Source organism: Aplidium turbinatum, chromosome 4 (assembly GCF_918807975.1).
Source record: "Aplidium turbinatum chromosome 4, kaAplTurb1.1, whole genome shotgun sequence".
NCBI classification, from domain to species: domain Eukaryota; kingdom Metazoa; phylum Chordata; class Ascidiacea; order Aplousobranchia; family Polyclinidae; genus Aplidium; species Aplidium turbinatum.
This window is the reverse complement of record NC_137475.1, coordinates 45,055,649-45,083,621: the sequence shown is the minus strand read 5'-3', so window position 1 is coordinate 45,083,621 and position 27,973 is coordinate 45,055,649. Positions and strand designations below refer to the sequence as shown.

At 38.7% G+C, this 27,973-nt stretch overlaps 3 protein-coding genes across 4 annotated transcripts in view; all 3 read right to left on the bottom strand.

The window, feature by feature from the left end:
* Positions 1-181: 181 nt before the first annotated feature.
* Positions 182-7,429, bottom strand: LOC145769234 (lipopolysaccharide-binding protein-like). Its single transcript, XM_082580815.1, has 10 exons — positions 7,361-7,429; positions 5,695-5,826; positions 4,773-4,836; positions 4,502-4,628; positions 4,068-4,212; positions 3,306-3,385; positions 2,802-2,946; positions 2,535-2,697; positions 934-1,055; positions 182-433 (listed from the first exon to the last, which is right to left on the bottom strand). Exons 1-10 carry the CDS (start codon positions 7,427-7,429, stop codon positions 386-388), a joined length of 1,095 nt encoding a protein of 364 aa, XP_082436941.1. The 3' UTR covers positions 182-385.
* A 1-nt stretch (position 7,430) lies between these two features.
* LOC145769232 (uncharacterized) lies at positions 7,431-9,645 on the bottom strand. Its single transcript, XM_082580814.1, has 4 exons — positions 9,462-9,645; positions 8,525-8,615; positions 7,983-8,106; positions 7,431-7,454 (listed from the first exon to the last, which is right to left on the bottom strand). Exons 1-4 carry the CDS (start codon positions 9,643-9,645, stop codon positions 7,431-7,433), a joined length of 423 nt encoding a protein of 140 aa, XP_082436940.1.
* Positions 9,646-20,850: 11,205 nt separating this feature from the next.
* LOC145768196 (bone morphogenetic protein 1-like) overlaps positions 20,851-27,973 on the bottom strand; it is a 31,097-nt gene continuing 23,974 nt past the window's right edge. Inside the window, exons 15-23 of one of the 2 annotated variants that reach the window (XM_082579674.1) lie at positions 27,529-27,700; positions 27,153-27,224; positions 24,826-24,982; positions 24,382-24,531; positions 23,679-23,806; positions 23,052-23,265; positions 22,613-22,767; positions 21,947-22,042; positions 20,851-21,278 (exon numbers count right to left, since the gene is read on the bottom strand). In XM_082579674.1, coding sequence (XP_082435800.1) covers positions 21,144-21,278; positions 21,947-22,042; positions 22,613-22,767; positions 23,052-23,265; positions 23,679-23,806; positions 24,382-24,531; positions 24,826-24,982; positions 27,153-27,224; positions 27,529-27,700 — 1,279 coding nt within the window. In that variant the 3' untranslated portion in view covers positions 20,851-21,143. The remainder of the gene's footprint in view (positions 21,279-21,946; positions 22,043-22,612; positions 22,768-23,051; positions 23,266-23,678; positions 23,807-24,381; positions 24,532-24,825; positions 24,983-27,152; positions 27,225-27,528; positions 27,701-27,973) is intronic. The other variant, XM_082579676.1, reaches the window with a different exon arrangement.

Genomic DNA, 27,973 nt, shown 5'->3' with positions numbered 1-27,973 from the left:
TTATTTTCTGCCTATTCAACACAAATGAAAATTAAACAAAGAGATTTAAAAAACAGTTAGATTAAATCTTACATAAAACTTGTGAGATGTAAACTGCCAACCCTTCCCCCTCATCTTTCTTTGTACTTCAATTTTTAAGCGGGGTCTTGAGACTCCATTATTTCAAAACAATCAGCGTAGACACGTCATTGGTACTTTATTGGTGTTTCAATATCATTTTAAGATTGAAAAATCATACAAACAAGCAAAATGAATAGAACAAAGATACTTCCAAAACGTCCTTCATCCACCGATGATGATTGTAAGCGCGATGTAAGGTATATTTGTTAAAAAACTTCACATTGGAGAGGTAGTTGGTCCAACTGCATGTGGTGGATAAATTATATCATTGAAATTGTTCTAGCACAAGATCGGTTGCCATTTCAATGGAGTTCTGTAAACAAGCAGTCTTTAAATAAAAGCCCCCTTGCAACATGTGAAATCTACATGACAGTACCAATACTAATCAGAGATATGGAGTTTGATCACTGTAAGTTAGAAGCAATATAAGGTTCCAAAGTCACAAAAAATTTCCTATTGTATTAGCGCGAAATTCCTTACTTTTCCATCATGAACGCGGATTTCATTAAGTTGTGAATTCAAAATGACACTGGATCTCAAACATAATTTAAAGTGTTTCGTTTCATTTTGATTTAACTCTGTCAACAATTTTGTTTTCACAAAAAAACTGTTTCAAAAAGCTCTTCTGAGGAGGAAGTATTCTGAAGGATGGCAGAAGATTTCAAGATTTTTGGATTGACATCTTTAAAAATTAGACGATATTTTCAAAACATTTTTATCTGATTAAGAGATTTCGCTTGTTAAATAAAGAAGTGGTTGATCTATTTGTTCAGTCAAATAAAAAAAATCTGGAAAGCAAATTTGAAGAGTTACCTCTTTCATTGATACTTCCGCGTTGCGTATTCCAATCTTAGGAAACTTCAGGCTCTTCACCATGGGAATTTTTACCTTTGGAATATTTAGCATTGGAATTTTAAATCCTTGACTTGTCAGACCTGAAAGCATAAATCACGAAATATTTTTTTGTGGCTTTTCAGATCATTAAGAATAATCTTCAATTTAGTATTGATCGCCTAGTGGCCTAACATCACCGTGATGAAATAGATGCGTTAAGACTAGCTGCGACTTTTGATTGCAATCATACACGACGACTAGACAAGCTAAGAGCATTGGTGCATTAAACAACACAAGAAAGTGCATTCAAAATATACAAAAGTCCCATCATTTTTCTTTTTTAGATTAAAGTTTATTGTTAGAAAGCAACAATTCAAACAAAAAGTTTTTCATTTGTGCGTTAAAGCTTGATCGTTATCAGCTTTTCAGAAGATGTTAAATGAAAACTTTTTGAAAACCTCCCTAGCAACAGGGTTGGAAGTAACGACTAGTTGTCACTATTTGATAGCGTTATTCGTTGCTTTCTGAGTATCGAATGCTTATACCCATTCCTTTTAAAAATTAATATCAAATGCGCGTTATTCACTGCTTTTTTATGCAAGCAACGAAATCATTATTCGTTTTTCACTAATCGATATTTAGGAGAACCGCTGAATCATTTTTTGTTGTTCATTTACTTTGTCGTCAAAACGAGTTTACGAGATTTAGTTTTCGGATTACTATCCGACCTAGTCCCCTTCCGGTTTTCGAACTTTAATGGATTAAGGAAGATTTTGCGGCAACACAGTTCAGAAAAACCTTGCCAGTGAGAGTCGTTAACAGTGTAGCCAACCTTGCGGTTTTCCCGCAAGTTGGGGCTTGTTTTATTCGAGTGTGGGTATTTTTTTGAGTTTGCGGGTTGCTTGTTTTTGGGTTTGTTTTTTGGCCAGTCAAACTTTTCTTAACTTTTTTTTGACACTGAAAATGTGAGGTTTTTTTGTAGTCAACATTTTAGTCTTTCTTTTCAAGATAATTATTGCTTGGAATGGCGTAAACAAAATGCTTTCTTGAAATAAACGTGATCTATGGACTGCAAAGATTGTATTGAAAATTTTGAACTGCTAAACTGCGTGCTTTGTGTTAATTGGTATTGGTTGCAAATTATTGGGCTTGTTTTTGTGTTGATTTGCCTGTTTTGGGCTTGTTTTTTAGATTCACTTGCTTGTTTTTAAAACACAACCTAGCATCACTGATCGTTAAATACGCAAATACAATAAAATACAATATTTTTAGTAATTGCTATCCATTGCTTTTTAAGTATCGATAGCGGAAAGTCATTGCTTTTTTGGGCATTATCGAATAGTGAAATAGTCATTGCTTTTTGACTAACGACTTCCAACCCTGCCTAGCAACAATAGCAACATTACATGGCCTGGAATTCTGTCGTTTCCTCGCAAGTTAATTTTTTACGATGTTTACTTTATTCTGAACCCTACTCCTGGAATTAATTCTCGTTTTGATTTCTTTTCAAAAAGCTCTAATGTCAACTCGTACAAATTTGTAGCCTGAAAATCTTCAAAGTTGTTCTGTTAAAAACTTACTATTTAGCCTTGGAATTATTTGATTGTTCAACAACTCGGTGACATTTGATGATGAGAAAATAGAGAAAAGGCTTCCTGGTTCACTCATAGTGACGTTGAGGTCAGCAACTTGACCGGATATGACGTTGTCGGTAATTTTGATACTTCCTCCGGCTTTGATAGCCTGAAAGATTAGCAGCCAGGTTAAAATAAACATTGTTTTCCTAAACAAATAACAAAGAAAATCACTGATTGATGAAATATTCTTGGACCAAGTATCAAACTCACCAGTTCAAAGGTCGCCACATCCAAGTACAAATCTTCTTCTAAAGCCACTCGTACTTTCACCTCGCAGCTAATATCAGTGTTAACCGACCCCTCTGTGAAGATAATTCTTGGGCGCGTGATGTTTTGCACGTCAAACAATAGTGGCCTGGAAATAAAAAGAGACTGTTTGTGAGATCCTTGGGCCCTAATAAGGACATTTATAATAACGCACTGCATCCAAAGAATACACTGTGACTTTTTCATGTTTTCGGGCCACTTGAACAGGTTTTGGGTTCCTAGAATAATCCCGGGCGTGGTCCAAAATAACCCTTTGGACCCCCTGCCAACGCCACTGGAGATGGTGATCACTTGGCGAGGCAAAGCCGCATGCTTTCAAAGGGCATTGAACCAACGTTCTTTGTTTCTTTGTGCAGGCGCTCTGGCCATTCTGCCACACAGCTGACCTGACAATGGAAATGAAAAAAAAAAATTGAACAGAATCAGTTTAGGGAATTCACCACTGACTTTCCAATGTGAGCTCCCAGTGTTGGTATGACGTCATAGAGCACTGCAGCAGACAAGTTGAGTTTGGTGACGTCATATATCTAAACAAATAAAAAAAGAACTGCACAAATACGTGGTTTAAAGACTAAGAACGGGCCATCATAATCTACCATCGATAAAAATTAAGCATTCATCTCTATATACTGTATATCCAGATTGCATAATCCAAAACCACACAAAACTGCCCCAAAAAGCAGCGACAGGAAAAACTGTTTTGTTTCGAAGCCTAATATATTTTTGAAGTAATAATCGCCTTATCCGTATCTTAACCCGGTTCTGAGAAATTAGCATATCTACTATTGCTCGATAATTATTTATTAAAGTTAAGGTTATTACAATAATTAGGGCTATATTGTTATAATTAGGGCAATTTTAACATCAATATTATTTCATATTTCGTCATTAATGAATTTGGGATGAAAAAGATACTTACTACAATGGTCGATATAGACCTACCAGCACGTCAATAAACGGGAAAATGTAGCAAAACCTTCAAAGGTTTAAAACGTGCCTGACCAGGAGTCCAAGTGGCAGTCTACAGGAGCATGTCTGTAGGTGGCACGGCCACAAAACCTCAACTATCTTAAACATTTGTTCTAATTATTGAGTTGTTGTGTTTCAATTTAGTTCAACCAATCAGAAATGGGATATTAATTTATCATTAATAAATTAATGAACTAGTAATTAATTAACACAGTCATTCTTAACTCGCATGCGCATCACCTCTTCTTCGGTGAGAGAAAATTCAACGATTTTGTGATGCATGGCTGACGCAATGAACGTGTTTATGACGTAGTCACTAAGGGTAAGTTGAAACATTGTCTCACTTCTGCTCAGTGGGGAGACAAATGACTTCGGAATTCTGTATCTGGAAAGTAATTGAGTTTTGAATCGCAAATTAAATCTTTGTGTAACATCCCCACGCCAGATAGCTAAAGTTTTATAAGAAATGAACAGAAAGACAAGGAAGCCAATCTTTGTGTCCACCTTCAGATGTGATGAATGTTATTTGCCACAGGCAGAGTCGAGTGTTCTGGGCAGGTATCGAACCGTCGTAATCCGGAAGGCCATCCATTATGACTCATTGAAGACCGGTTGGAAAACTGTCTGTGAATTTTAAACTGCGTCGTCTGGAATGATTCTGATGTAGCTTATACCTTATTTTTGGGAAGCCAGTTGGAAACGATCTCCCGTTTATCGCCAACTGCGCGGTATTAGAGCGAAACTTTGGACGCCTCGCGAGAGCGAAATCAATGCTGGTATCCAATGGCAACGGCAAAACAGCTAAAATATTAACAAAGTGTGTGCGTTAATTTGTTAAGTTTTTCTACATTAGTTTTTACTGAATATGCCAAAATCCAAATAATTTATTCATTTGTGAAGTGACATTATTCAAAAAGTGCAGTGTTAATTATATGAACTTCTTACTGCTCAGTTGGTCTATAAATGCGTTGAATTCATTCTGCATCAGGCTCTTTAAACTCGGGCAAATCTGTAACCAAAACAGGATCAAGCATTAATGCGAGGTTTTATGAAGATAAAATCATCCTGTCAGTTTCCTATGAAGTTATCTATCAGTTATCAGTTTTCCTATAATTTTCTATTTCATTTCCATTTCTAGGTTCATTTCCTATGAGTTTGAAAATTTTGAAAACGTTTTGTTTGTTGTGTCATAGAATTCATAAAGTTCGTAATTCATAGAATCTATCATGATTGGTTGGTTGGTTTTGAATCTTTATCCTCGGACTGACAAAGCCTTGATAGGTTATTCCTGATAGTTCCGCATACTTGTAGAGGCTATTGACGCAGGGCCGGATACTGAGATTGGCAGAGTGAAGTTTTCCGATTGTTGAAGTATTGTTGCCGGGGAATTATTCCATTCACTAGGTGCCGCTGAATGAAGAGCAGTCCTGAAATGCGTTGCTCAAGCGCACACCTCGAGAGTCGAACCAGCGCCGCGTGATCTTAAGCCTGGCGCGTTACTACTGAGCTAACCGGGCGGACAGCATCCTTTTATGCTGCCAACAAAAAATGGATGATGAGCTGCTTCAAACGGCTATTTGTGAAGTTACAAACCGAATAGGTTAATTAAATTATGACGACACGAGGCCGAACACATTTGTATCTTTTCCAAACTATGCAGATTCAGATATTTTATGTCAGATCCCACAAGCTATTTACTGTTGCACACTATTAATCTGGAGTTTCAAGAAATCTAAAAACTTATAGAAAGTCAATAAAATTGTATAATGTTAAATATTGCAGCATTTCACGATGTGTTGCGATCGTTGGTTTCATTCAGCGACGAGTCATTTCATGAGCATGATAACTCACTAAAAAAGCATCTTACCATCCCAAGTATAGCTCTCTTTACGTTCCTATTGCTTGGGCCTACTTGGTTTGCGATCCAACCTTCTGCACTGTTACCACCAAGAGAATATGATAATCTTGAAATGGCAGCTCTGCACCTGGCCGGGCGAACCTGCAAGGAGAAGGAATCTGATGATAGGATTTAGCAGACTCAAATAAGAATTAAGCTACAGGAAATAAAAAAAAAAAACTTAATTATTAGAGTTTTTATTGAACTGAACAAGTGCTCGACTGTTGTTCAAATTTCAATAAAGATTTTTTATAAGATTTTTAGTTTATTTAATACAGTATAAGGGTTTTATTTAAGCTAACTGTTTAGTTTATCAGAAGTTCTTAAAAGGAATTGATTAGTTTGATCTTCATTCTCAGACTGAGAAAGCTTCTTTGAGAACTTAATCCTGGCAGTTTCGCATAATTGTTGAAACTTTGAACCACTGACGCAGACCCGATCACCGAGATTGACAGAGTGGAGTTTCCGATTGTTGAAGCGTTACTGTCGTGGAATTATCCCATCCATTAAATGCCAATAAATGAAGAGCAGTCTTTAGAATGCGTTGCTCCAGTGCACACCGCGGGAGACGAACCAGCGCCGCGTGATCTTTAGTCGGGTGCTCAACACTGAGCTCACAGGCAGACCTTGTTCTTATAATTAGTTCGTACAAAGTGGTCTTATAAAAATCTTCTTCTTCTTCTTCCTGTTTTACGTCTCATTTCCTATAATCAGGGTAGGACGGGGTCTGGCACATCCTCACTCTCTATTCATTACAATCTAGGAGGCTAGTTTTGGTCATCTGCCACCGCTTTCTGTCATCATTTATGGTATCACTCCATGTCTTCCTGGGACGTCCAGGCTTCTTTGTACTAGCAACTGGCACATCTCGGCAAAATGACCACTTTATCGTGTTTTACGATGAACCAAAACCAGAAAAACTGTTTACGGCTGTCTTGCAACATTGTTAACGTGTTTTAGTAAATTAACAAATAATATTGGAACTTCAAATGTTATAAATAAAAATTGATGTCAATGCAATACGAGAAAATTAAATGCGAAAAGTAATTTTTGGGATAAGGGGGGTTGGACGAAAATTGCAAAAAAAATTCCAGGAGGGTTAGAATGTCCTGTTGAATTCTAAAACCATACTTAAAGTTTAAATTAAAGTTAACCCCCACTCCTTACCATTATATGAAGACGCATACTTTTATAAAGCAGGCTGGCGATCCTGATTTGTACGCATCGTATCACGTGCCTTTAGATAAAGAGAGTCATAACAAAAAAGGATAATAACAAAAGTGTTTTAAAGTTTTGCTACCTCTGGTTTGTTATGATTTTAATTCGTTTCACATCACGCGGGCTTCATGTGAATACATTCTGTTCAAGCATTAGTAAACATAATCGGTATGCATGGGTTCGATACCCTGTCGGGTCATACCAGACTTTTCAAAAAATGATATTCAATCTTGTTCCTGCTTGGCACGAAGCAAAAAAACAGATTCAGAATAATAATGTACTCGGCCGCGTTGACAATGCTTGCTTTGTGAAGCGCTAATCGAAACGAAAATTCATTATGAATACAGCGCTGTATAAAATTACTTACTGTATTGTTATTGTTATCATTTTATAGTACGTAAAAGGTCGTTCAACCTACTTTGAGTTTTCTATCGCGATTCATACCAACTGAAATCCTCTGAGATATTTTGATTCCTGATAATCTCATTTCAAATGTGTCCTGGACGGAAACGCTGTAGAAAAAAAGAAAATTGCTTGAAAATAGAATTCCCCAAAGCTCTTGTTTAGGAAATCCACAGACGTAAGTCTACACACTTCAACTAATATGACGTCAAAATTTTAACACAATCTTATAAATCAGGGCACCACAGCAGTATTATCATGCACAGCTCACTGCTGGGCTGCTGGTGGTTGTACAATGATACAAACTAACAAAAACTGGTTGATGATGGCGTATGAGCGATGTTTCCAGGCTAGATTGGAGGGCAAAAACTGGTTGTAGGCTATTGACCAAAGCCGCCGCTTTTTATTATGAAGTGAAGCCTGCAAACCCGTCGGTTTTCTACCTATTATGATGGAATTATAGTAGAATTGGCATCAGCAGTATCTTCTTGGTTGAGTTCAATTGGAAACAAAATTTCGGTCAAAATCAGAGAGCAACGAGAACTTTAGATTTTCCCTTCAGCTATCTGATGCCATGCAGGTTAAAAAATGATCCATCGGTTTACTTGCTATAAAGCTACTCACGAAACAAAAAATACTTTTTGTTTTGCTTCGAGGTCACCAGTGATGATGCAATTAGCATCGCGTACCGCAGCGGTAATGATGTCATTGGATGACGTAGTGATTGACGTAGTGGGGATGTTGAATTGCTTTATTCTAATGCTGCAAAGCAAAAATTTAGCTGTCTTTTAATTTCTGTAATAATTTTATTATTAGAAAAATGGCCTTTTGCCGAATGTGGTCGTAAGGCTTTGAAACACTTTACAAGTGGAAGGAAAAGTGTAAGGAAAATTACAAAGGTCATTTGTGTAGAGAAAAGTCGATCTGGCAAACAACAGAAAAAATTCCTTCTAAAGTTTTCATTGCATCTTGTTGCAAAGTGTTTGATGAGTCAGAACAATACAATCAATCGAAGTTAATAGGTCTCAGGTTCAGTTCCCCCACTCCATGTATAATTGAGTCGTACACATGGAGCTTGACATTACTCAACAAACATACTTCCAGTAATGCAATACTTGGAGCGCACACTTTTGCAACGAACGTCATAGAACATCAAATCTACATCAATAAGATAATTTACTTCTTGAGCGTCTGCGTGGATGACACTTGGAATCTTGGAATGAGAATTCCACGAAGTTGGGATTCCAGAAAGTTCATCATTGTATCTCCCACTAAAGAAACAAGCATTATGTCGTCATAACTGTCAGGTTCTTCTGCTTCTATCTTCTGCATAACTGTCAGACATTTCTTCTGCTGGTACGAGTTGGTGACAAACCATCAAAATGAAACGCGAGGTAGGCACTTTTACATCACCCACTCGTCGAAGACTGCCTGCTTTTCAATGTGAAATTGCTTTGTGTTTTAGTCACAATTTCGACTTGTTAAAGTGGCTACCATTAAGATCCTTCTTGCACTCAGTTCAGTTGCAGAAGAAAAAATACTATTAGCAGAGGGTGGGAATCGAACCCACGAAATCGAAATTACTACTCCTCTGCCCTAACCATTAGGCAACGGTGGTTGGGGTGAAGCATTCAGTTAAATTTCTTTGTATCAAAATTTTTCGATCAGACTATCACGTGTCGAGTCACATGACTGAAATCAGCTGAATCGCGAATGAACATGTCACGCATGATTGCGTACCTTTTCGACGAGTGGGTAATGTTAAAGTACCTACCGAAACGCGAACTCGAAGCAAGAGTTTTCACTGGTCGCGATTGTTTTGTCATCAATGCTATTGCTGACAAAGTCGACTAATTTGTCAAATCCTATTGCTATTTTTTGTTAACAACTATCAGCTCTAAAGTAAAACTTTTCTATTTCACAGATGGTGTTGTTTCTGACTTTTCAAACTTATTTTTACATTTGATTTGACAGACAACTTAGAAACCAATCAGTTTGACAAAATATCTTGGATAAAATTGTTGAAAACCTTACTGTATATCTAAGATTGCCATTTCACAAAAGCTTTTCCAATTTGAAAACAAATAATTTGCAATAAATTCCAGATTCTAACTCACCATATACAAATCCTCTGGAGTTGATTCGTCCCAACATGCCAGCGCCTCGTATCTGTGGTTTAGTAGGATGCGCAAATGGAAGCAGCAAAGTAAAAACAATAACTGCTGGTATCACCAGTAAGATAATATGCGTTCTCATTGTCTGCACTTGGCTAACTCTGCCCCGGACAGCGAAATCCACCATTGATACATTGATTTAACATTTTACAGACGTTCAATGTAAAAAGACGAATCAATGTAAAATGACGGATTTTGCAGTTTACGGTACATCATCCTCGCAGTGCCGGTTTTGGGGTATTTCGGGCCCTGTGCGGAATATGGTTTGCGGGCCCCAATGACAATGATCCAATTCAATAGCGTAGCTAGATATTTTGAAATGGGAGGGGGTGGTTTGACGGTCGGCGGGCGTTGCCTGATGGTGCGTTTGCTAAAGGCGACAACCAGCGGCGGGAGGTCTGGAGGACCTCCCCCAGAAAATTTTGAACAATCACTTTGAATTTGGGCCATTCTGAGAGCATGTTCAACAAAAATTTGGGTATGAATATTACTGTAAAATGGTGCTGTCCGCTGTCAACAAAATTGATTTTCAACCTATTTCATTCCCTGAAAAGATCGAGAGAAATTTTGAATTGTTTGCCGCAACTCCGATCAGCGACTTCGGCTCTGTTGTTTTTTTCTCTCGATCTTTTCAGGGTACGAAATAGGTTGTGTCCTTATGTTTTCTTGTTGCTAATTCTTTTGTTGAATTTTTCCATTGGAAATGACAAAAATTACTGCATTTTCTGAGTAAATTGTGGGCCCCCTAATTTGCGGGCCCTGTGCGATCGCACGGTTTGCACACCCCAAAGACCGGCACTGATCCTCGATACTGCAAAGACCATCATCCTCGAAGACGAGGACCACTATGTTAACCGAGCTGATAGTGTGCATTGGAGAAAAGCCGTGGGTTTAGGCCTACTGCGCGAAGCTGCGTTGATCAGTCTCAATGCAAATGTTTACACTGCAAGAGCTCATGATACATAGGCAATAACTATCGTCGTCATTTTTTCCGTCACTGCTGGGTTGCGAAGACTTGCACTGTATCAGTTAAACAACGATTTTGAAACTTTTTAAATCCTTAACTTTGTTTACGTTATTTTAACGTAAAACTCATTGGTGACAAACAAATGCCACATGACATGCAAAAGTTGAGATTTCACATCATTTTAGGGTCTAGCGCTGATAAACTGTTGTGGAAATAGCAATTTTGCTGACTGGCAAGCAATAACTTGATTTAAATAAATATCTTGAGCAAACTTGGTTCAAACGATCCGAGCGTTGGCAACTTTATCGCTGCTTTCTGACGACATCGACTAGATCCCTGTATATGACAATTTCAGCCATAAGGAAGCAATTAAAACTTGAAGTTGCAATTTCAAGTGTTAAAAAGCTGGCAGAAAGAAAACCAGAAATCTACCAGAAATACTTTATTACTTTACTTGGGGGAATAGTTTTCCTGATACGTCATTTTATCTTGAGTGTAAGTGCAGTTTTAGATCAACTGTATTATTCTTTTTGCACAAAACTAAAATATTCACTTGGAGGATGAATTATTTCGAATTTGTTCTTGATTAACTCATGAGTTGGCGCAAATCACAAAATGTTTGGATAAACATAACCTGAAAGGATTTGAGACCTCATCTGAGAGGTTACAGCTAAAACAACGTTTTTCTGTGCATCAAAATGACTTGTTTACCTGAACAACTTAAGTTACAAGCAATGTTCATCTGATATATAGAAACACAAGTAGAAAAATCAAAAAGAGTTTAATGCTTTACTAACGTTCCACACCATCGCAATGTTACATCTTCAGGGCGGTTACAATGTATGAAGTAAAATTAGAAAAAAGTTTTAAATTTTTTTTTACTGATTACTTGTCAACATTGTTGCATCATCATCAATTAACATCATTGTGTCATTATAATCGGTAAATAAAAACAGTAGGCCTACTGCATTTATATAGGATTGTTTCACCATTGTTTAGAACAATTCTTTGCATTGTCATCAGAACGGTGGATAATCATCTTCTTCTTCCTTCAATTTGGATTGCAATTCGATCTCTGGAAATGATGAAAGAATCAGTTGCTGCCCCAAAACGGACGGGAGTACCAACAGGGTTTCCGATTTGCTCACTGGCGCCTCTACCGGTAGACCCATGTTGGGTGTAAGTTGTGGGGAAGAAAACATTCCTGATATTGCAGGTAATTTCGAAAAAGTTTGCTGTGCAGATGAAGATAAGGACAGTGGGGATAAACTATCATTTAAATGACCAAATGGTTGACCAATTGAAGGAAAACCTTTTAGTGTGTTTCTTTGCCGGAACTCAGACGTACGTAGATTGCTTTGTTGAAAATCTGCCTTACCGATCTGGGTTGGTCCGGAGAACACTGGGTTCCGTTTTGAAGTTGGCTCGGGTTTTTCTTGGGGGATGGTGACGTCACAGGCAGGCATTGATGTTGATTGTGATTGCGTAATAGGGGAAAACGACGTGGAAAAGTTGTTGAGTTGAGAGGATACACCTGATTGAACAAGTAAAGAATCTGATGAGGATAATTGGTGAACAGTCACTCGATGGGAAGAATTTATTGATGTAGATTGTGACGTTTCAACAGTATGACTAATTCGAGGTAATTTTGTCAAAGACTGAGTTACTTTAGGTGTTAGCATATTGTCAGATGACATCTTTATCATAACACCTTGCTCGTGGTTTTCCATAGTTGGTAAGAATTCAGACAATGGCTTCAGCGGTGGAGTAGACAAGAACTCATCAATATCGTCATCAATTGGAGAGACACGATTCGACGTATTGCCTTCTTGAGAAGATTCTGACGACAATTCAAACTGCAACATTGGTTGCAACTCGTCAAATATGCTGACAACTCCTGACTGTTTTGATGGTGGTTGCCCAAAATCTACAGTGATTTCATTTTCCTGGCGTGGTGGAGAAACAAACGAATGACTTGATGCTGTACTAGAAGTTGGCAGTTGCACTGATAAATTTGGTGCAATCAAATTTAGTTTAAGCAACGGTTGGACAGAGATTGAATCCGCAGATGTTACAGTGGAATGATTCTGGTCGCTTGGGTGTTGATCAAGCAGAGCAACTTTCCACGCTGAAGTTGACAACGAGTTTTGAAATTGACCCAATTCTTGAAGCGACGGTGGTCCCTCGAATAAATTATCAAACGCAAACAGCTCTACCGAATGTGAATGTGGGGAATATGACCTCATGGTGGTGTCAGAATTTGTCTGGTCTAGGTAAGGATGAGATGATGACGTATTTAATGTTGGTGAGTCCGATCGTAATTTAATTTTGCCGCCAGAAAAATGTGTTTCTATTGGTGGTTGACTTATCTCTGATGTGGCCACCCTCAGTGATCTCATTTGTACATTAGATGATCTAAGTCCATGTCGATGTGGTGGAAGGTTAATGTGCGGTGCTGCAGATGTCATAGTAGGTTGATCTATTAATTTTTCTGCTTGCACATCCATTGGCTGTTCTACATGTAAAATCTTTGAAGGATTTATTTGTTGATTTGTTGTAGATTCAACATTTGGATGTGAAGATGAACTTATTGGTGCCCTGGCTGATCTTTTCATTGGTGTTCCCACAGATGTCCTGACCTCTGAGCTCATTGATTGTTCCAGTCGAGCGTTCTGTGTTTGACTCATTCGCAGATTGTTAAGATCCACCATTCGTGGGTTGTTGTGTTCCACCATTTGTGGATTGTTGAGTTCCACCATATGTGGATTGTTGCGTTCCACCATTTGTGAATTGTTAAGATCCACCATATGTGAATTGCTGAGTTCCACCATTTGTGGATTGTTGAGTTGCACTATTTGTGGATTGTTGAGTTCCACCATTTGTGAATTGTTGAGTTCCACCATATGTGGATTGTTGCGTTCCACCATCTGTAAATTGTTGAGTTCCACCATCTGTGGATTGTCGGGTTGCACCATCTGTTGATTGTTGAGTTCCACCATCTGTGGATTGTCGGGTTGCACCATCTGTTGATTGTTGAGTTCCATCATGTGTTGATTGTCGGGTTGCATCATTTGTGGATTGTTGAGTTGCACTATTTGTGGATTGTTGAATTCCACCATCTGTTGATTGTTGGGTTGCACCATTTGTGGATTGTTGAATTCCACCATCTGTTGATTGTTGGGTTGCACCATTTGTGGATTCTTGGGTTGCACCATTTGTGGATTGTGGAGTTGCATCATTTGTGGATTGTTGAGTTCCACCATCTGTGGATTGTTGGGTTGCACCATTTGTGGATTCTTGGTTTGCACCATTTGTGGATTGTTGAGTTGCATGATTTGTTGATTGTTGAGTTCCACCATTTGTGGATTGTTGAGTTCCACCATATGTGGATTGTTGCGTTCCACCATCTGTAGATTGTTGAGTTCCACCATCTGTGGATTGTTGCGTTCCATCATTTGTGGATTGTTGGGTTGCACCATTTGTTGATTGTTGGCTTCCACCATTTGTGGATTGTTGAGTTGCATCATATGTTGATTGTCGGGTTGCACCATCTGTTGATTGTTGAGTTCCATCATGTGTTGATTGTCGGGTTGCATCATTTGTGGATTGTTGGGTTGCACCGTTTGTGGATTGTTGAATTCCACCATCTGTTGATTGTTGGGTTGCACCATTTGTGGATTCTTGGGTTGCACCATTTGTGGATTGTTGAGTTGCATCATTTGTTGATTGTTGAGGTCCACCATCTGTGGATTGTTGAATTCCACCATCTGTTGATTGTTGAGTTGCACCATTTGTGGATTGTTGGGTTGCACCATTTGTGGATTGTTGAGTTGCTTTCTTAGTGAGCGAAAGTCAACATTGCCTCGCTGATAGGAAGTACCATGAATAATCGATTTCGTTGAAGGGGTTTTGTTGGCAAATATGTTTCTAATAGGTGGAAGAAGCGCGGTCGATGGATGCATGCTTAAAGATGTAGAGTCAAAAGACAAATTTGATAACTGTGGAGCGTTGGGTTCACGTTGCATAAGTATCTTTAACCGATCGTTAAAGGTAAGAGGCGCGCTTGGGTCTTTCATCTTTTGCTCCAGCGTTTTTTCTGACGACGATGATGATGATGTAGATGACGATGATGATTCGGTTGAAACCGATGATTGTATGACCTTTGACCTCCACCGAAGATCACTGCTTGCTCGAGGCTTTGCGTTATCACGTGACATTTCAGTTCAACTGATGATTGTTATCGTTACTTGAAAACAACAGTCTGCGACTACTATAATCATAAAAACGGGTTGATAAAAACAATTAATTCTGAAATTGATAATAACACAGTTGACAACAGTTTGTAGTGAAATGTAGCGTCCATAAAAAGTCTCCATACTTTTGATTTTCAGCCAGTTCTCTCAGTTTATTAGCATTTTGTTGTGGCTGCATAACAGAATGGTGATAGCCCTGGTTAGACGAGTATAGACGTTCAAAAGGAACTGGTTATCTTTGGCAGAACACTTAAAGCAGAGGTGACAAACCTGCGGCCCGCGGGCCGCATGCGGCCGTCAAAGAATTTTATGCGGCCGCAAAACAATTTGACAATCGCTTATGCATTAACGACAAAAGACATCTCAAAGATGTTTTATGCTTTCACTGGTACACCTTTCCTTTGCTATTCTTTTGCCCTAATCACTAACTTTCAGGGTTTAAAGTTAGAAAATAGGAAAGCTATAAGGTAAAGTTTTGAAAACACTATTCACCAACTTCACCTTGTATTTTTGGTCGATTACGACAAAAAGTTGTTACAGGTCGAGGCTGACAGATGAAAATCTTAGTATGCAGTTGAGAACTGCCATATCGTCTGTTCAACCTAAGATTGAACGCTTAGTCGAGCAAAAAACTTTCCAAAAATCCCACTAAGCAAAAAAATTCAATGCTTCAATGTTATTTTTTTATATTTTAAAAGAAATCATACTCATATGAAAGCAAACGCCTCGAAAAGTAAACTGTCGTCATCATCAGTGCAAGTACTGTTGCTCTATTCTTTTTGCTCAAGTTGATTAGTGTTTATTTACTGTTGTATGTTTCGATTCTACGTAAGATAATTTGAACTGTGTGGGTTTTATTACTTCCATCTGCCGTTTGTTACCTTTCAGAAATAATATCTTGAGTCGCTTCTAAAAGATTTCATAGTAGGTTACGATTAAAAAGTTGTGTGGCCCGATAACTCATGTGTGATTGGCAAAGTGGCACGCGATCGCAAAAAGGTTTGTCACCCCTGACTTAAAGGGATGAAATTAATTACACTAAGAGGTTAGATTGTTGTGCAAATGCCAGCATTTGATGAATGCAGAATAGCAGTACCACTTAAAGGCATGCCTGAAAGTGGACACACAAATTGGCTTACTTGCCTTTCCATCGACGTAATCTAAATCGTCAACTGCCATATTGTTGTTCGAAAAATTGACATTTTGTTACTTCTGCTTGGGAAGATCTTCCTCCATTTTGTATGAGTAGTCTAATAGAACCAGGGCCTATGAGAGGGGGGTACAGAGAGTACGGCGTACCCTTGAGGGCCCAAGCCTGTGATTGTTGGGGGCCCGAAATCGTGATTTTATACTTTACGCGCAAAAATGTTGGTTAAAACCATCCTAAACGACTAAATTCAAGCATAAAAGTTGTTATTTTTTAGTCCTGGTGGGCCCTAATGTAGCAAAAGGCCCGGAAAAGTAATTGAGTGCATTGCGCGCAAATTAGAAGCCCAAAGTGGTGATTTAATGCTTTACGTGTAAAAATGTTCTGTTGAAAGTACCCTAAATTACATCATAAAAAAATAAAACATAGTAACTTTAGCGGGTTTAGCATACTTTATTTCACACAAAATATAACATAATTAAAATAAACTCAAACGTTTTCGACACGTACGTGTGTTCTCATCAGGAATTAAATCTGCAATACATTAATTCCTGATGAGGACACACGTACGTGTCGAAAACGTTTGAGTCTATTTTATTATAAATCATAAAAGTTGATTATTCTCCTGTTCGGGGGGGGGGGCATAGGGTAGCAAAAGCAAGGTTGAGAAAAACCCTTGAGGATGTCTTTTAAAAATTATTTGAAAAAGGTAGTTTTACGCTTATTTCTCTTTAAAATGAATTTCGGAGTTGGAGCAAGAGTCAATACTTTTAAAGCAGGAGCAGAGCCGGAATAAAAAAAAGAAAAAGTGACTTCGTTCACCTCTGCTAGGCATGTGGTGACTGGTGAGTGCAAAATTAATGAAGAAAGGTTATTGGTCAGATGATTAATTTTATTATGTTTTAACAAGATGTTATGTTTGAGCCTCCTTGGTAGAGAGCTTGACTTGTTGTACCAGATACATATATAACACTCAGTAACGTTAGCGGATTTAACATTTTTTATTTAGCACACAAAAAAAAACAAGATAAAACTACTAAATCCAACGTTTTCGACACCACATAGTGTCCTCATCAGGAATAATTATAGGCTAGATTTAAGAGAAATAAATGAATGAATTTGAAAATTTTACATTTTAAAGCTGTACAAGCGACACCTCTCACAGCACCATCAACAACTGACACACGAATTCAATGCAGGATAGCCTACACAAATTGGCGAGGGTCAGATCGCTTGACATGCGCAACACTAAACACTACAGTAAATAATAGTTTTATTGCAGCCTGATGCTATTATTGCGCACAGATGTCCAATTCTGCAGTAAAATGTTGTGTGATGTACAATACGCCTAAGCAAACATCACGCTTTTTGCCCAAGACAAAAGAGGCCCGGAGTGAGAGGGGGGGCCCGGAATGAGTCTTCGTACCCATAGTGAAAATTTCTCTCAAAGGCCCTGAATACAACCCTACGAACAAGGGTTCAATTGTTTTCCCAAACCAGGAATCATATTTTAGTTTAGTTAATTAGATCAGCGATTCTCCAGTTTGACGATATTTCCCCTTTGGAGGCAAAAAAGATACAACAGAGGGTAATAACTTCAAAACGGCGATAGAAAGGCCATAGCGCATTACCGAAAAGTTAAAATAACCTCAAAACTTGTTAAATGCTCCCTGATATGGAGCGAAGTAAGACCATTGATTCTTTCATTTCCGACATTTTATTTGGTTGAAAAAAAGTTTTCAGTTGTAAGGTTATTGCTATCAGAAAACAACAAAAAAATCCCATTCCATCAGAAAAACAAGGTAATTTACAATTGTTGTACCTGATAAAATGAAGTTGTACCTGTCAAATTAGTCTCCAAATATTCAAAAGCTCTTTGACGATCACCGTGACTTTTATTACGACTTTGCTTCGTTTGGAAATAAAGATTTTGTATTTTGATTGATAAATAACTTTTACTGGAATGAAATCGGTTGTGTTTATTACAAAGTGTCAAGTAATCTCTTCAATAGAGAAGAAATAATATTTGCATTAATTTGCACTGCATCTTTTTACCGTGTCTGTCCAAGTTCATACCCTAGGGTCGAAAATGTTGGAGTAGCCTACTGGACAGAAACGCTGTAGATAAAAAAGCAGGCCTAAACCAAAAGCAAAGTGTAAAACATTTTCTTATTTTTTTAGAACATTGCTAACAATAAAGTATCATTTGACTGATATAGAACAAAATTAAAACAAGCTTGTGCAAGTTTAAAGTTTCAAAACTTCTGATTGTCTTCAACTTTCTTTTATGTACCAACTTTCTTTATTGTATGCTGAGTGACCTAAAGTTCAACCCAGCATCCGTCTGGTTAACTCAGCAAATATTTTCTATCACTAGCGTTTTCCAAATGCTGCATTCTAATCGGTTTGGCTTGGCTCTCTTCCACTCTCATCTGGGAAAGCTGCAAACTCAATAGCAACAATCAACGTCACCGCTTTTCCTAAATTCCTCGCAAACTCATCAAAGGCATGGAGTTTGTAAATATGCCAGCAGCTTTGTGTCGTCATCAATCAACAAACCGATGCAATGTAATCCACGTGACGTTGACAACAAAAAGCGATTTGGCTATGATGTCATGAAATGTGTTAGCTCAGTGGTTACGTTATTTGTGATTTATTATTGTTCAGAGACGTAGACTCGTAGACCCGTAGGAAGAGGGCAACCGCCCCCAAAATATATGTTTTAACTCGTGTTGAATGATGTTTGTTCCCCAACAGTTACTTTTTGCCCTTCTAAAATATTCTTTTTAGCTAAGTCACTGTTATTGCTTTTAAAAGTATTCCTCTAACATCGCTTTTTTCCGAAGGTGGCCGCTTTAACATGTCAATTCATCAGAATTCTCAGTAAGACTCAATGACACCGTCAACCAATCAAAACATGTTTAAGTGGCTAACGTTCAATTGTGACCCTTCTAGCGCTCAGTCTGAAAGTTGATCCATGCTTTGAACTTTGTTTAGTAATTACAGAAGAGAAAAGAGTTATGACAGGAGTGGGAATCGAACCCACATCATTGAAATGTATTCCCTAGGCCTAACTCTTTAGTGGACCATCCTTGCTGCGGTGGAACGTTCACTTAATTTATTTTCTATCAGAACTTTTTGCGTTTTTCTATGTTGCACCTTTAACTTCCATTTACATAGTGATGTCACAGACAACGCAGTTTCTGTTTGGTTCATGTCTTACAAAAGTTATTTTATTAGTGGCTACCGTTTCCGGACCAATTAAAACTGTCTATGCCGATCCAGTACAACATGGACACCACGAGAAACCAAAAGAAAGAAAGGAAAACCAAAAGTGAGATGGAGGGACGCATTGACAAACAATGCAATACAACCAATTGGTACCAACTAGCACATAACCATGTAAATTGGCATGAAAAGGGGAAGGCTTACGCTCTGCAGTGGGCGCTCACAGGCTGAAAATGATGAATGATGATGATGATGCCGTTCCAGAAACTGGTAATTCGTAAGTCTGAGTTCATTTCTAACATTACACACAATGTAATACGTACTACATTAACCATTACGTACTACGTGAACTACACAATGCAGTTAGCTTAAAGTAGAATTTGGCTGCGGACACATATCGCTTTGTGATACTTTTTCAAAGTTTATTTCAGGTATCACTATAGGCGAGTTCTACAGAGTAAGCACTTAAGCAAAACAATTTTTGGTAATTAAGACAATGGATCATTGAACCAACCAGAAGTTACAGGAACAGCGTTTCAACCAATCAGAAAGTTACAGGTCCAAAAAAAACAGAGAAAAAACGCAAAGATTTCTGATAGAAAGTAAAATCAATGAACGTTTTGTTTGTTTGTTTGTTTATCTTTATCCTGCATTGCGGGAAAGCGGACTTGAGCGCTATGCATCGGTGTACGACATACACCTTCCGACATACACCTGACCCACGCTGCAGCCGACGGCAATGTCTGTTTCCGGTTGTCTACTCTACTTATGACTTAAATTTGGTACTACCCATTACTCGAAATCGATCACTGGGTAGAGGCAATTATCGTGAAGTTTCTTGCCCAGAGAAACAACAGCAAGTGCGGGTGGCTGGAGTCGAACACGCAGGCTCTCGACTGCGAGCCCAACGCGCTAACCACTCGGCCACTCCTGCCGACTAACGTTTCGCCGTAGCCAGCGTGGTCTAGTGAGTTAAGACTAGAGAATAAATTTCGATGATGTTGGTTCGATTCCCACCTCTGTCATAGCTCTTTTTTACACATATGTTCTATTGGTTGGTGGTGTCTTACAGGGAATTTGACATGCTACCGATCTGCGATAGGCTATTTGAATAATGATACTAAAGAAGTCACTTTTACGGCGACAAAAATTTAATAAATAACTTTTACTAACTAAAATAGTTGAACGTTTTTTATTGATATTCCTTCAAAATGTTTGTATTTATGCGCCGCATGCGCGCAGTCAGTCCAGTCATGGGCTCCAATCGTAACAACGTTATGGCGTTTTGTACATTCCAGCCTAGAACAGCAGTTTGCGGTTGTCTTGTAGCATGTTGGTGAGTATTAGTAAGCGGCAATGAATACTTGAACTTTATTGCCAATCACAAAATAACATTTTTGTGGCGTCATTATTACTATTATCTTTACCAAAAAGTAATTTTCAGGGAAGGGAAGAGGTTTAAAGGGAAAGTTTATGAAATTTATACCAGAGGTCTTACAATTTCCTGTTGTATTCGAAAATGTAGGTTAGTTGAATTTGAATTTTTGCCAGAAAATATCTTTCCCTGGGAAAAGGCAGAGCTCCTGACCTTTAGACTGACAAAGAGTAAAATTTGAAAAAATACATTACATTAGTCACGCACTTGATGGAACATAGCCTACTGTACTCATGGAACGCGCTTTCTAACTACAGTACTGCTTGCACTGCCATTGCACACGATTTGAACACTCATTGTATAACACTATGGGTTTAATTACGAAAGATATTCGTTAAAAAGCGACAAACACTACCGTCATTGTGACATCATCATTAAATGAATTATGACGTCATACAGACGGTCTACGTTGACACAGCAAGCCAGTTGCTGATGATAAAAAAAGAAAGCGATTCAAAAGTTTGTGACGTCGATAAAAAGATGACGTCGTATCAAGGTGGAGCCGATTCTACAAGTGGAATTTCTATGTAGATCCTTTCTCCGCTAGGTGACGTTCTAGAACCGCAAGACTGATGATGACGAAAAGTGATTCTGGCTAAACGTTGTCGACCCGAACTTGGCTGCTGGTGGTGCTCCTGTAGCGGGCGTGGAATCCTTTCTTGTTGATTGTGTCGTCAGAATGGTAGCGAATAAACAATGAGTTGCCAGCCGACACGATTTCGTCGGGAGTCTGTGGGCAGAACATGTGAGTGTGTGGTCAGTGACATCACTTGATGTTTTGTGAAAAGGTAAAAATTTGTTGAAAAAATCTAATCATGAGCCACAAGTTTGGTTCAAAATACAAGCAACCATAGGATGTAGCTTCGACATTTTGCTTCTCAGATTGAACTGGGAAGGGCTGGCATTACCTCCCCACCCCCAATCCCTGCTGAGTCTCCTACAAGTCAACAGTTGTGAACTGAGAAAGCGATAACTGAGCAAGTGACAACTAGGCTAGCAACATTTCAGCAAGTAACTAAAGTTAGTAAATGATGAAACTGAGCAAGTAACAACTGAGCCAGCCAAAGCTTGGCATGTCACAAGACGGCAACTTCAATTTAGCAAGCGATGACCAAGCAAGCCCGATGCAAATCTCATTTGCTGACTTGAGCAGTAGCTGGAATGTACTTGCTCAGTTGTCGCATGCCAAGTGGTCTGACGACAGGGTGGTGGAGTACCGACCCCACTCGAAATCATTTAACAATACTTTTAACAAGACACTTAAAGGCATGCCATCGATTGCGGAGTGGCACCTTTAATTTTTCTCATGATTTCACGCTTCTTCAAAGAAAAAAGCCTAGAGCCTTTCTTTGGGCTATCGCCTGCTAAACTTAAAATATGTGAAGTATCTGTACCGACCTCTTCTCCGCAATATCTTCCAATCCTAACAGATGAATCGTCATTTCCATCGTAGATCTCGACGTAATCATAACTGCAATCATTCTCTTCTTCCACCTAATAAAGGATTGATTATAAAGCTCAGCGATAGTATAATTGTTTATTGTTCTATATTATTGTATTATTGTTTTGCTCTGTATTATTGCTCTGTATGCTCTGTATTTTTGCTATGTATTTTGCTCTGTATTAGCTCTGTATTATTGTTTTATGTCACTTTTGTGTTTTGTGTTTTGATAAATAAACGATTGATTGATTGATTGATTGATTGATAGCGCGATCGTGCATTCTCGTTCGAGAACACGCAGTCAACACAATAGTTAGATGTCGATAATGTTTGTGGCATTCTAATACAATTATGTCCATTCATGCCATAATTGTTGTTTACCCAAACTGATCTTCATAGAGTTATGAACTTCTATACAGTTCTGTTTGACCATTGCAACAAAAGCAACACAAGTCAATATAGCAGAGATCTAAAAACAGCGAGAAAGCCTTCCCGACTCCACCTTTAGTCTGAGTTGCAAGAACCCCAGACCCTTTAGACGCAGAATTTAAGTTTAGTTTGTGTTGTGTGTTGGGTAAACATTTCAAAGAGTAAGATACAAATAAATTACAAAACAATCAAACCTCGAAACTTTCGAAGTTCAGTCGAACACCTGCTCCACCATCGCCTGAGATTGTCCAATCACAATCCTGTCCGCTGATGTAGTTGGTGTCGCCATATTGAGGGTGGGAGAATAAGTCCTGATCGCTTGATGTTGCTTTTAAGTTGCCACCACACACTACGTAACAATGCAATCGCGTCACAAGCCTGTAGTTTTGATATAATTGGTCTAATTGTTTATCATTCTTAAACTGATCATTGGTGAACATATACATTGATAAACTTTCTACTGTGTAAACGTGAAATAAGAAATAGCTTACAGTTACCACGCTTTTTATTACAAGTTAGAACATGTAGGGAAAACAGCATGCATGTTTGCTTGTAATCCAAAATCGTAACCAATAAAAATGAGAGCAATGGTTCTGGTTGCTGGGGACATACTCTACAAAGCAAGTAACTAACCTGTGGTGTGAGAAGCCGAAAATCCTCTCTTCTGCACGGATGCGTCCGAAAAGAATTTCAAAAACATTTCGCTTCCATTGGCAACAACAGCGGTAGGCTTCCTGCTTCCACAATAGCGTCCAAGGATCTCAGATGACGCATCTCCTCCATCATAGATCTCCAAGTGATCGTACGCACACTCTGGTTGGTTCTCCAGCTCAAACTGATCAAACACCTGAAGATAAACCACATTGTTGATATGGGTTGGACTCGCGGACAGTTGGTCTTAGTGTGGTCTAGGCATGATCTCTAAAAAAATGATTCATTTGCTAACTTTGCGAAGTGTTCTAGTTGATAATAATTGCATGTGAGGCATTTGAGTCTAGCAAGGTTTGACAGGAATAGACACCGCCGTAGTGTGTTTCGCTATTCATGTCTTCTACTTCACTACCAAACGCACCGTTGATTGAAAGTTCCACTGCTAGGGTAGAAACCAACATTACACCGACATGTTTAGTGAAACTCGGTATGCTCGTTGTGATAGTGAGTGCTACGCCTAGTTTGTGTTTGGACTTTGAAGTCTCCAGGATAATGACAGATTTTGCTGCCTGGGTTGTTCTCTTCTCGACAGAGCGTTGTTGTACCTACCACTCTGACTCGATGACCGGCCGTTGTGGAGAGCCTCCAAGTGCACTCCTTCCTGCTGGGGTACTTGTTCGGCCAATTGGGGCTCGTTAACTCCCCAACGTAGGATGTGATTTCATGCTCACAACCAGCTGCAACAGAAGAAATTGTTGGAAAATTTAAAAAAGACAAAAAAATCACAATTCAAAAAATATCTTTTTGATGTGGAATAGCGCAGCGGATAAGGCACTCGCTTTTTAATCATACGATCCTGATCCGACACCCGGTTAAGCTGGTTGTTGAACATCTCAAACACCGCTCACCTCTGCCCAAGGTGTAACAAATTAGCGAGCATGGCTTCGAAAGTAAAGGTGGCGGAGAGAAACAAATTGGTAGTACATGACGAGGACCTTACTTACCACCCCCTGATCTTAGCGTTTAGTTTTGGACTTTATGTTTTAGAATGAAAAGTCATCTTTGCACTGTTTGATACTGGTCATGGAACACAGTTGCATGTGGTTATATATTCAGTTGTCTCAAAAAGTTCAAGCAAAAGGGTTTTTAAACTATACTGTTCACCAGGTGTCGCTGAATGGAGAACTGTCCTTGAATGCGTCGCTCGACTGTGCGCATGAGAATCGAAACATCGACGCATGGTCTTACAATTGTTTGTTTACAAAGCCGGACTGTATTCAAAGCCACTTGTATCCACACAATCGTTACTCGCCTTCTTTGCAATCGTGTTCGTTGTCGTGTAGGATGTATCCATTCCTGCAGGTGCACGTGTAGCTGCCAACATTGTTGACACACGTATGCATACACCTGCCATTGTCCACCGCGCATTCGTCTCTATCCGCGCTGAACTGGATTCGAAACCCTGACAATGAAACACCGGTGACGTCACAATAATAGAGAAATGGCGCAATATTAAGATGAATAAAACTTGATGCTTGGCGGCAAAGTTCAAAATAACAATGAAGTCTATCTAATAGCACATACATTTTTTTTATATCTGATTGTTTGTATAAAATAGAATTACGAAAAAATGAAACTTTTGTACAATAAAATATATTGCAGCTGATGAGATCCGATTTTGGAAACAGTTTATGAACGCTATTCAGTCAAGTTATAATTTTTTTAATATTATCCCTGTTTTTTAACCAACACCTACCCCTCTTAGCTACTGTGTCGTCAGAATTGAACTTGATCCACATTTGATTGACAGCTGACGTCATAATCGGTGGCAAGGTAGTACCGCAATATTTTCCATGAAACTTTGCGTTCTCGTCTAAGCCACTTCTGACTTCCACATAGTCGTACTTGCATACCTGGGAACAGACCAAGCGTTACAAACACTGAGAGATCATTTGGATCCAGTTCGTTTGAAGAGCACCTGCTTGGAAATTGCTAGTTTTAATTCTTTATGCATTTCTTTACTTGAAATATTTTGGTGGCATAGTTATGTATTCTGTCAAACCAGTGTAGTTGTGCCACTTTTACCTTTTGTTAGTTTCGTTTTTGTATCAGTGTTGCCACACCGTGTTTCTATTTATCTTTTGTATGACAATAATGCAAAACAAATTGGATTGAACACTTTTCAGTAGTTGGAAAAAAGACAATTTTTATCCTACTTCTCGCATTTGTTACAAAGTTATATACATGAGAAGATTTATGCAAATGCTGATTGGATGAAGTTTAAAAATGTTTCAATAGTTTGCAATGATCCCGAATGACATCTTCCTAGTTGCACAGCTACGAGCTATGAAGATACATGATTACTAATTCACTTGGACTATAAAGCTGTACATGCAGTGATGATGATGATGATGATCATCTTCGTTTCCAAAAATGGCCATAACGAATCTGAATCAAGCTTTAGTAATGGGTGGGAAAATGAGTGATGAAGGTAGTCTGTACACTGTCGATTAGGACTATGATGAATCCTCTTCAACTATGATGAATCCTTTTCAATGAATTATTGAAAAGTAGAATGATACCTAAGGCCATTGAAAAGATAATTTGGATCCGGTGTCAATGAGATTCTCGGCCCTCAAGTCAAGACACTTTTTAGAAAAACTTAATATATCTTAAGAATACGCGGTGGTTTCTTCAAATTTCCGGGCCCCTTGGAAAAATTAAAGTTCCCTAAAATCATGCCGGCCCTGGGTAGAAAGGTGCCCCCTGAACCCCACTATCAACGCTATTGATAATGATATAAATGTTTCCTGAGACAATTTTACTCATGAGACTTAGATGGTACAGATAAAATTACCAGCAAAATGCTTACACCAAACCAAACCGATCAATGGCTTACACCAAACCCATCACTGCTCTTCTCCCAAGTGAAAAAGTATGCTAACCAGTATCCAGCATACATTCAGCAAAAAATGCATACGTAGCAGTACTGTGATCTTAAATTGCCTCAAACCAGTTCTATACCGTCACGCAATATATAAGAATCTCTTCTGTAATATTTCCATTTGAACAAGAAACTTTTGATGATCCCAATAAGGGTAAAAAAGCATGTTTAGGTTTTTAGTGAATAGTAACTGCATTTGATGTAAGAACCTCTTCTATGTGACTAGCAACAACAACCGGTTCTGATCCAACAGCAGGTTCGCATAACCTTTTACTGAATTTAAGATCTATTATGCGCAAACTATTGACAACAGCTGAGTCCGACCATTCCCTTGTGAGCTTATTGCAATTTGCATAGTATGTCTCTGTGGTGTCTCAATTACGTTAATGGACCCTCAAAAAACACTGGGCTCTCGGCCGATGCGTTATTGCATCTGATGATGAACCAAAAGCTGAAGACTGAAGCAGTTTAATGAGCTGACATGAAATCTATAAAACAAAATAAAAACATGACCACTAAGCTGCTCCTTGATGGCTGTTGGATGTTATCCTGTTGATTTAATTTCGTCTATATCGTTGACCCATCGTTAATAAATTAAATGAGAAATATGTTTGCCTGTTAGTGTGATTTGTGATCATTCCAAACAGTCCGCAACCAGAAGTGTTCTTCTTTCGAAATGTATAACTTTCCTAATGGAATTTTTTTCAACGACAACATATAACTGTTTACAGGGCCGTTGAGAGAATTATTTGGACCCGGTGCCAAAGAGATCTTTGGACTCCAAATTAAGATACTTCTAAGAAAAAACGCGCTATCTTTAAATAATACACGGTGATTTCTTCAAGTTTTTAGGCCCTTTGAAAAAGTTGCAGGTCTCTAAGTTCTTCCGGGCCCGGGCCCAAAAAAACCCCTTGATCCCGCTGTCAACGCTACTGACTGTTACTTTACTTGAAGCAATTTGCCTCGAAAGCCGGGTCTACATCTACCAATTACATAATTAAACCCTCAAAGTATTGGCCAATTTTCTAGTGTTATACAATATGCATGTTTTTTACTGTGGATTGGTATGTTGCTTTCCCGTTCTAAAAGCGTTGTATTTTAAATTAGCGTCTGATTGCGAGCCTGATGCCAAGGCTTACCGCGGCATATTTAAACGTATACAACCACAATGGCCGACCAACAACCCTCCACCGTTTTGTCAAGACCAATATCTATCAATACAAACATATTTTGTTACGTCACACACCCTCATCACATGAACAATCGTCTAATACAGTTTGCTACAAAATGTGTGTATGTTAAGGCATGCGATGCTTCCAATTGCATATAAACTTGGAATTAAACGCTGTTTTACCATTAAATTGTAAAAACAATCATGAGGACGCAGTAGTGCTATGAAGAGCAAATACGTCACCAGGCATGGAGTACGTAATTGTGTAGTCTTGGCCCTGAATTACATTGTTAGTAAACAATTTTGAATTGTTAGTTCACAGTTAATTTGATAATGACAATTACCCCGCTGCCTTCCAGCTCGAACTTGTCAAACTGGATTGTTATCTTGTGCTGGGGTGGGGCGACGATCTGCCAAATGCACTGCTTGTTGGTCGGATACTCTCTGGGAAAGTTTGGTGACGTGATTTCCCCATCCAGATTGGTGACGTAACCTCCACATGCCGCTGCGCAAGTCCTGTCGAATGACGTCATTGCAATGTTACCAGATGGCACTGATTCGCATTCGTCATTTCATTTCAAATATTGGATTTTTTTTAGTTTGATTATAGAGCATTGTTGAGTTATGAAATATGGAATGAAGTATAGGTACTCAAAATAAAAGGAATGGAAAAAACTTTGGTGTGGAATAAAAGACTTGCAGCTATGGAATCTGGAAAAATTGTTTTCTTTCCAAAGTATGCCTTGCTCCTGCATACATAGACCGGTGGAGTACGCAGGAGGCATTGAG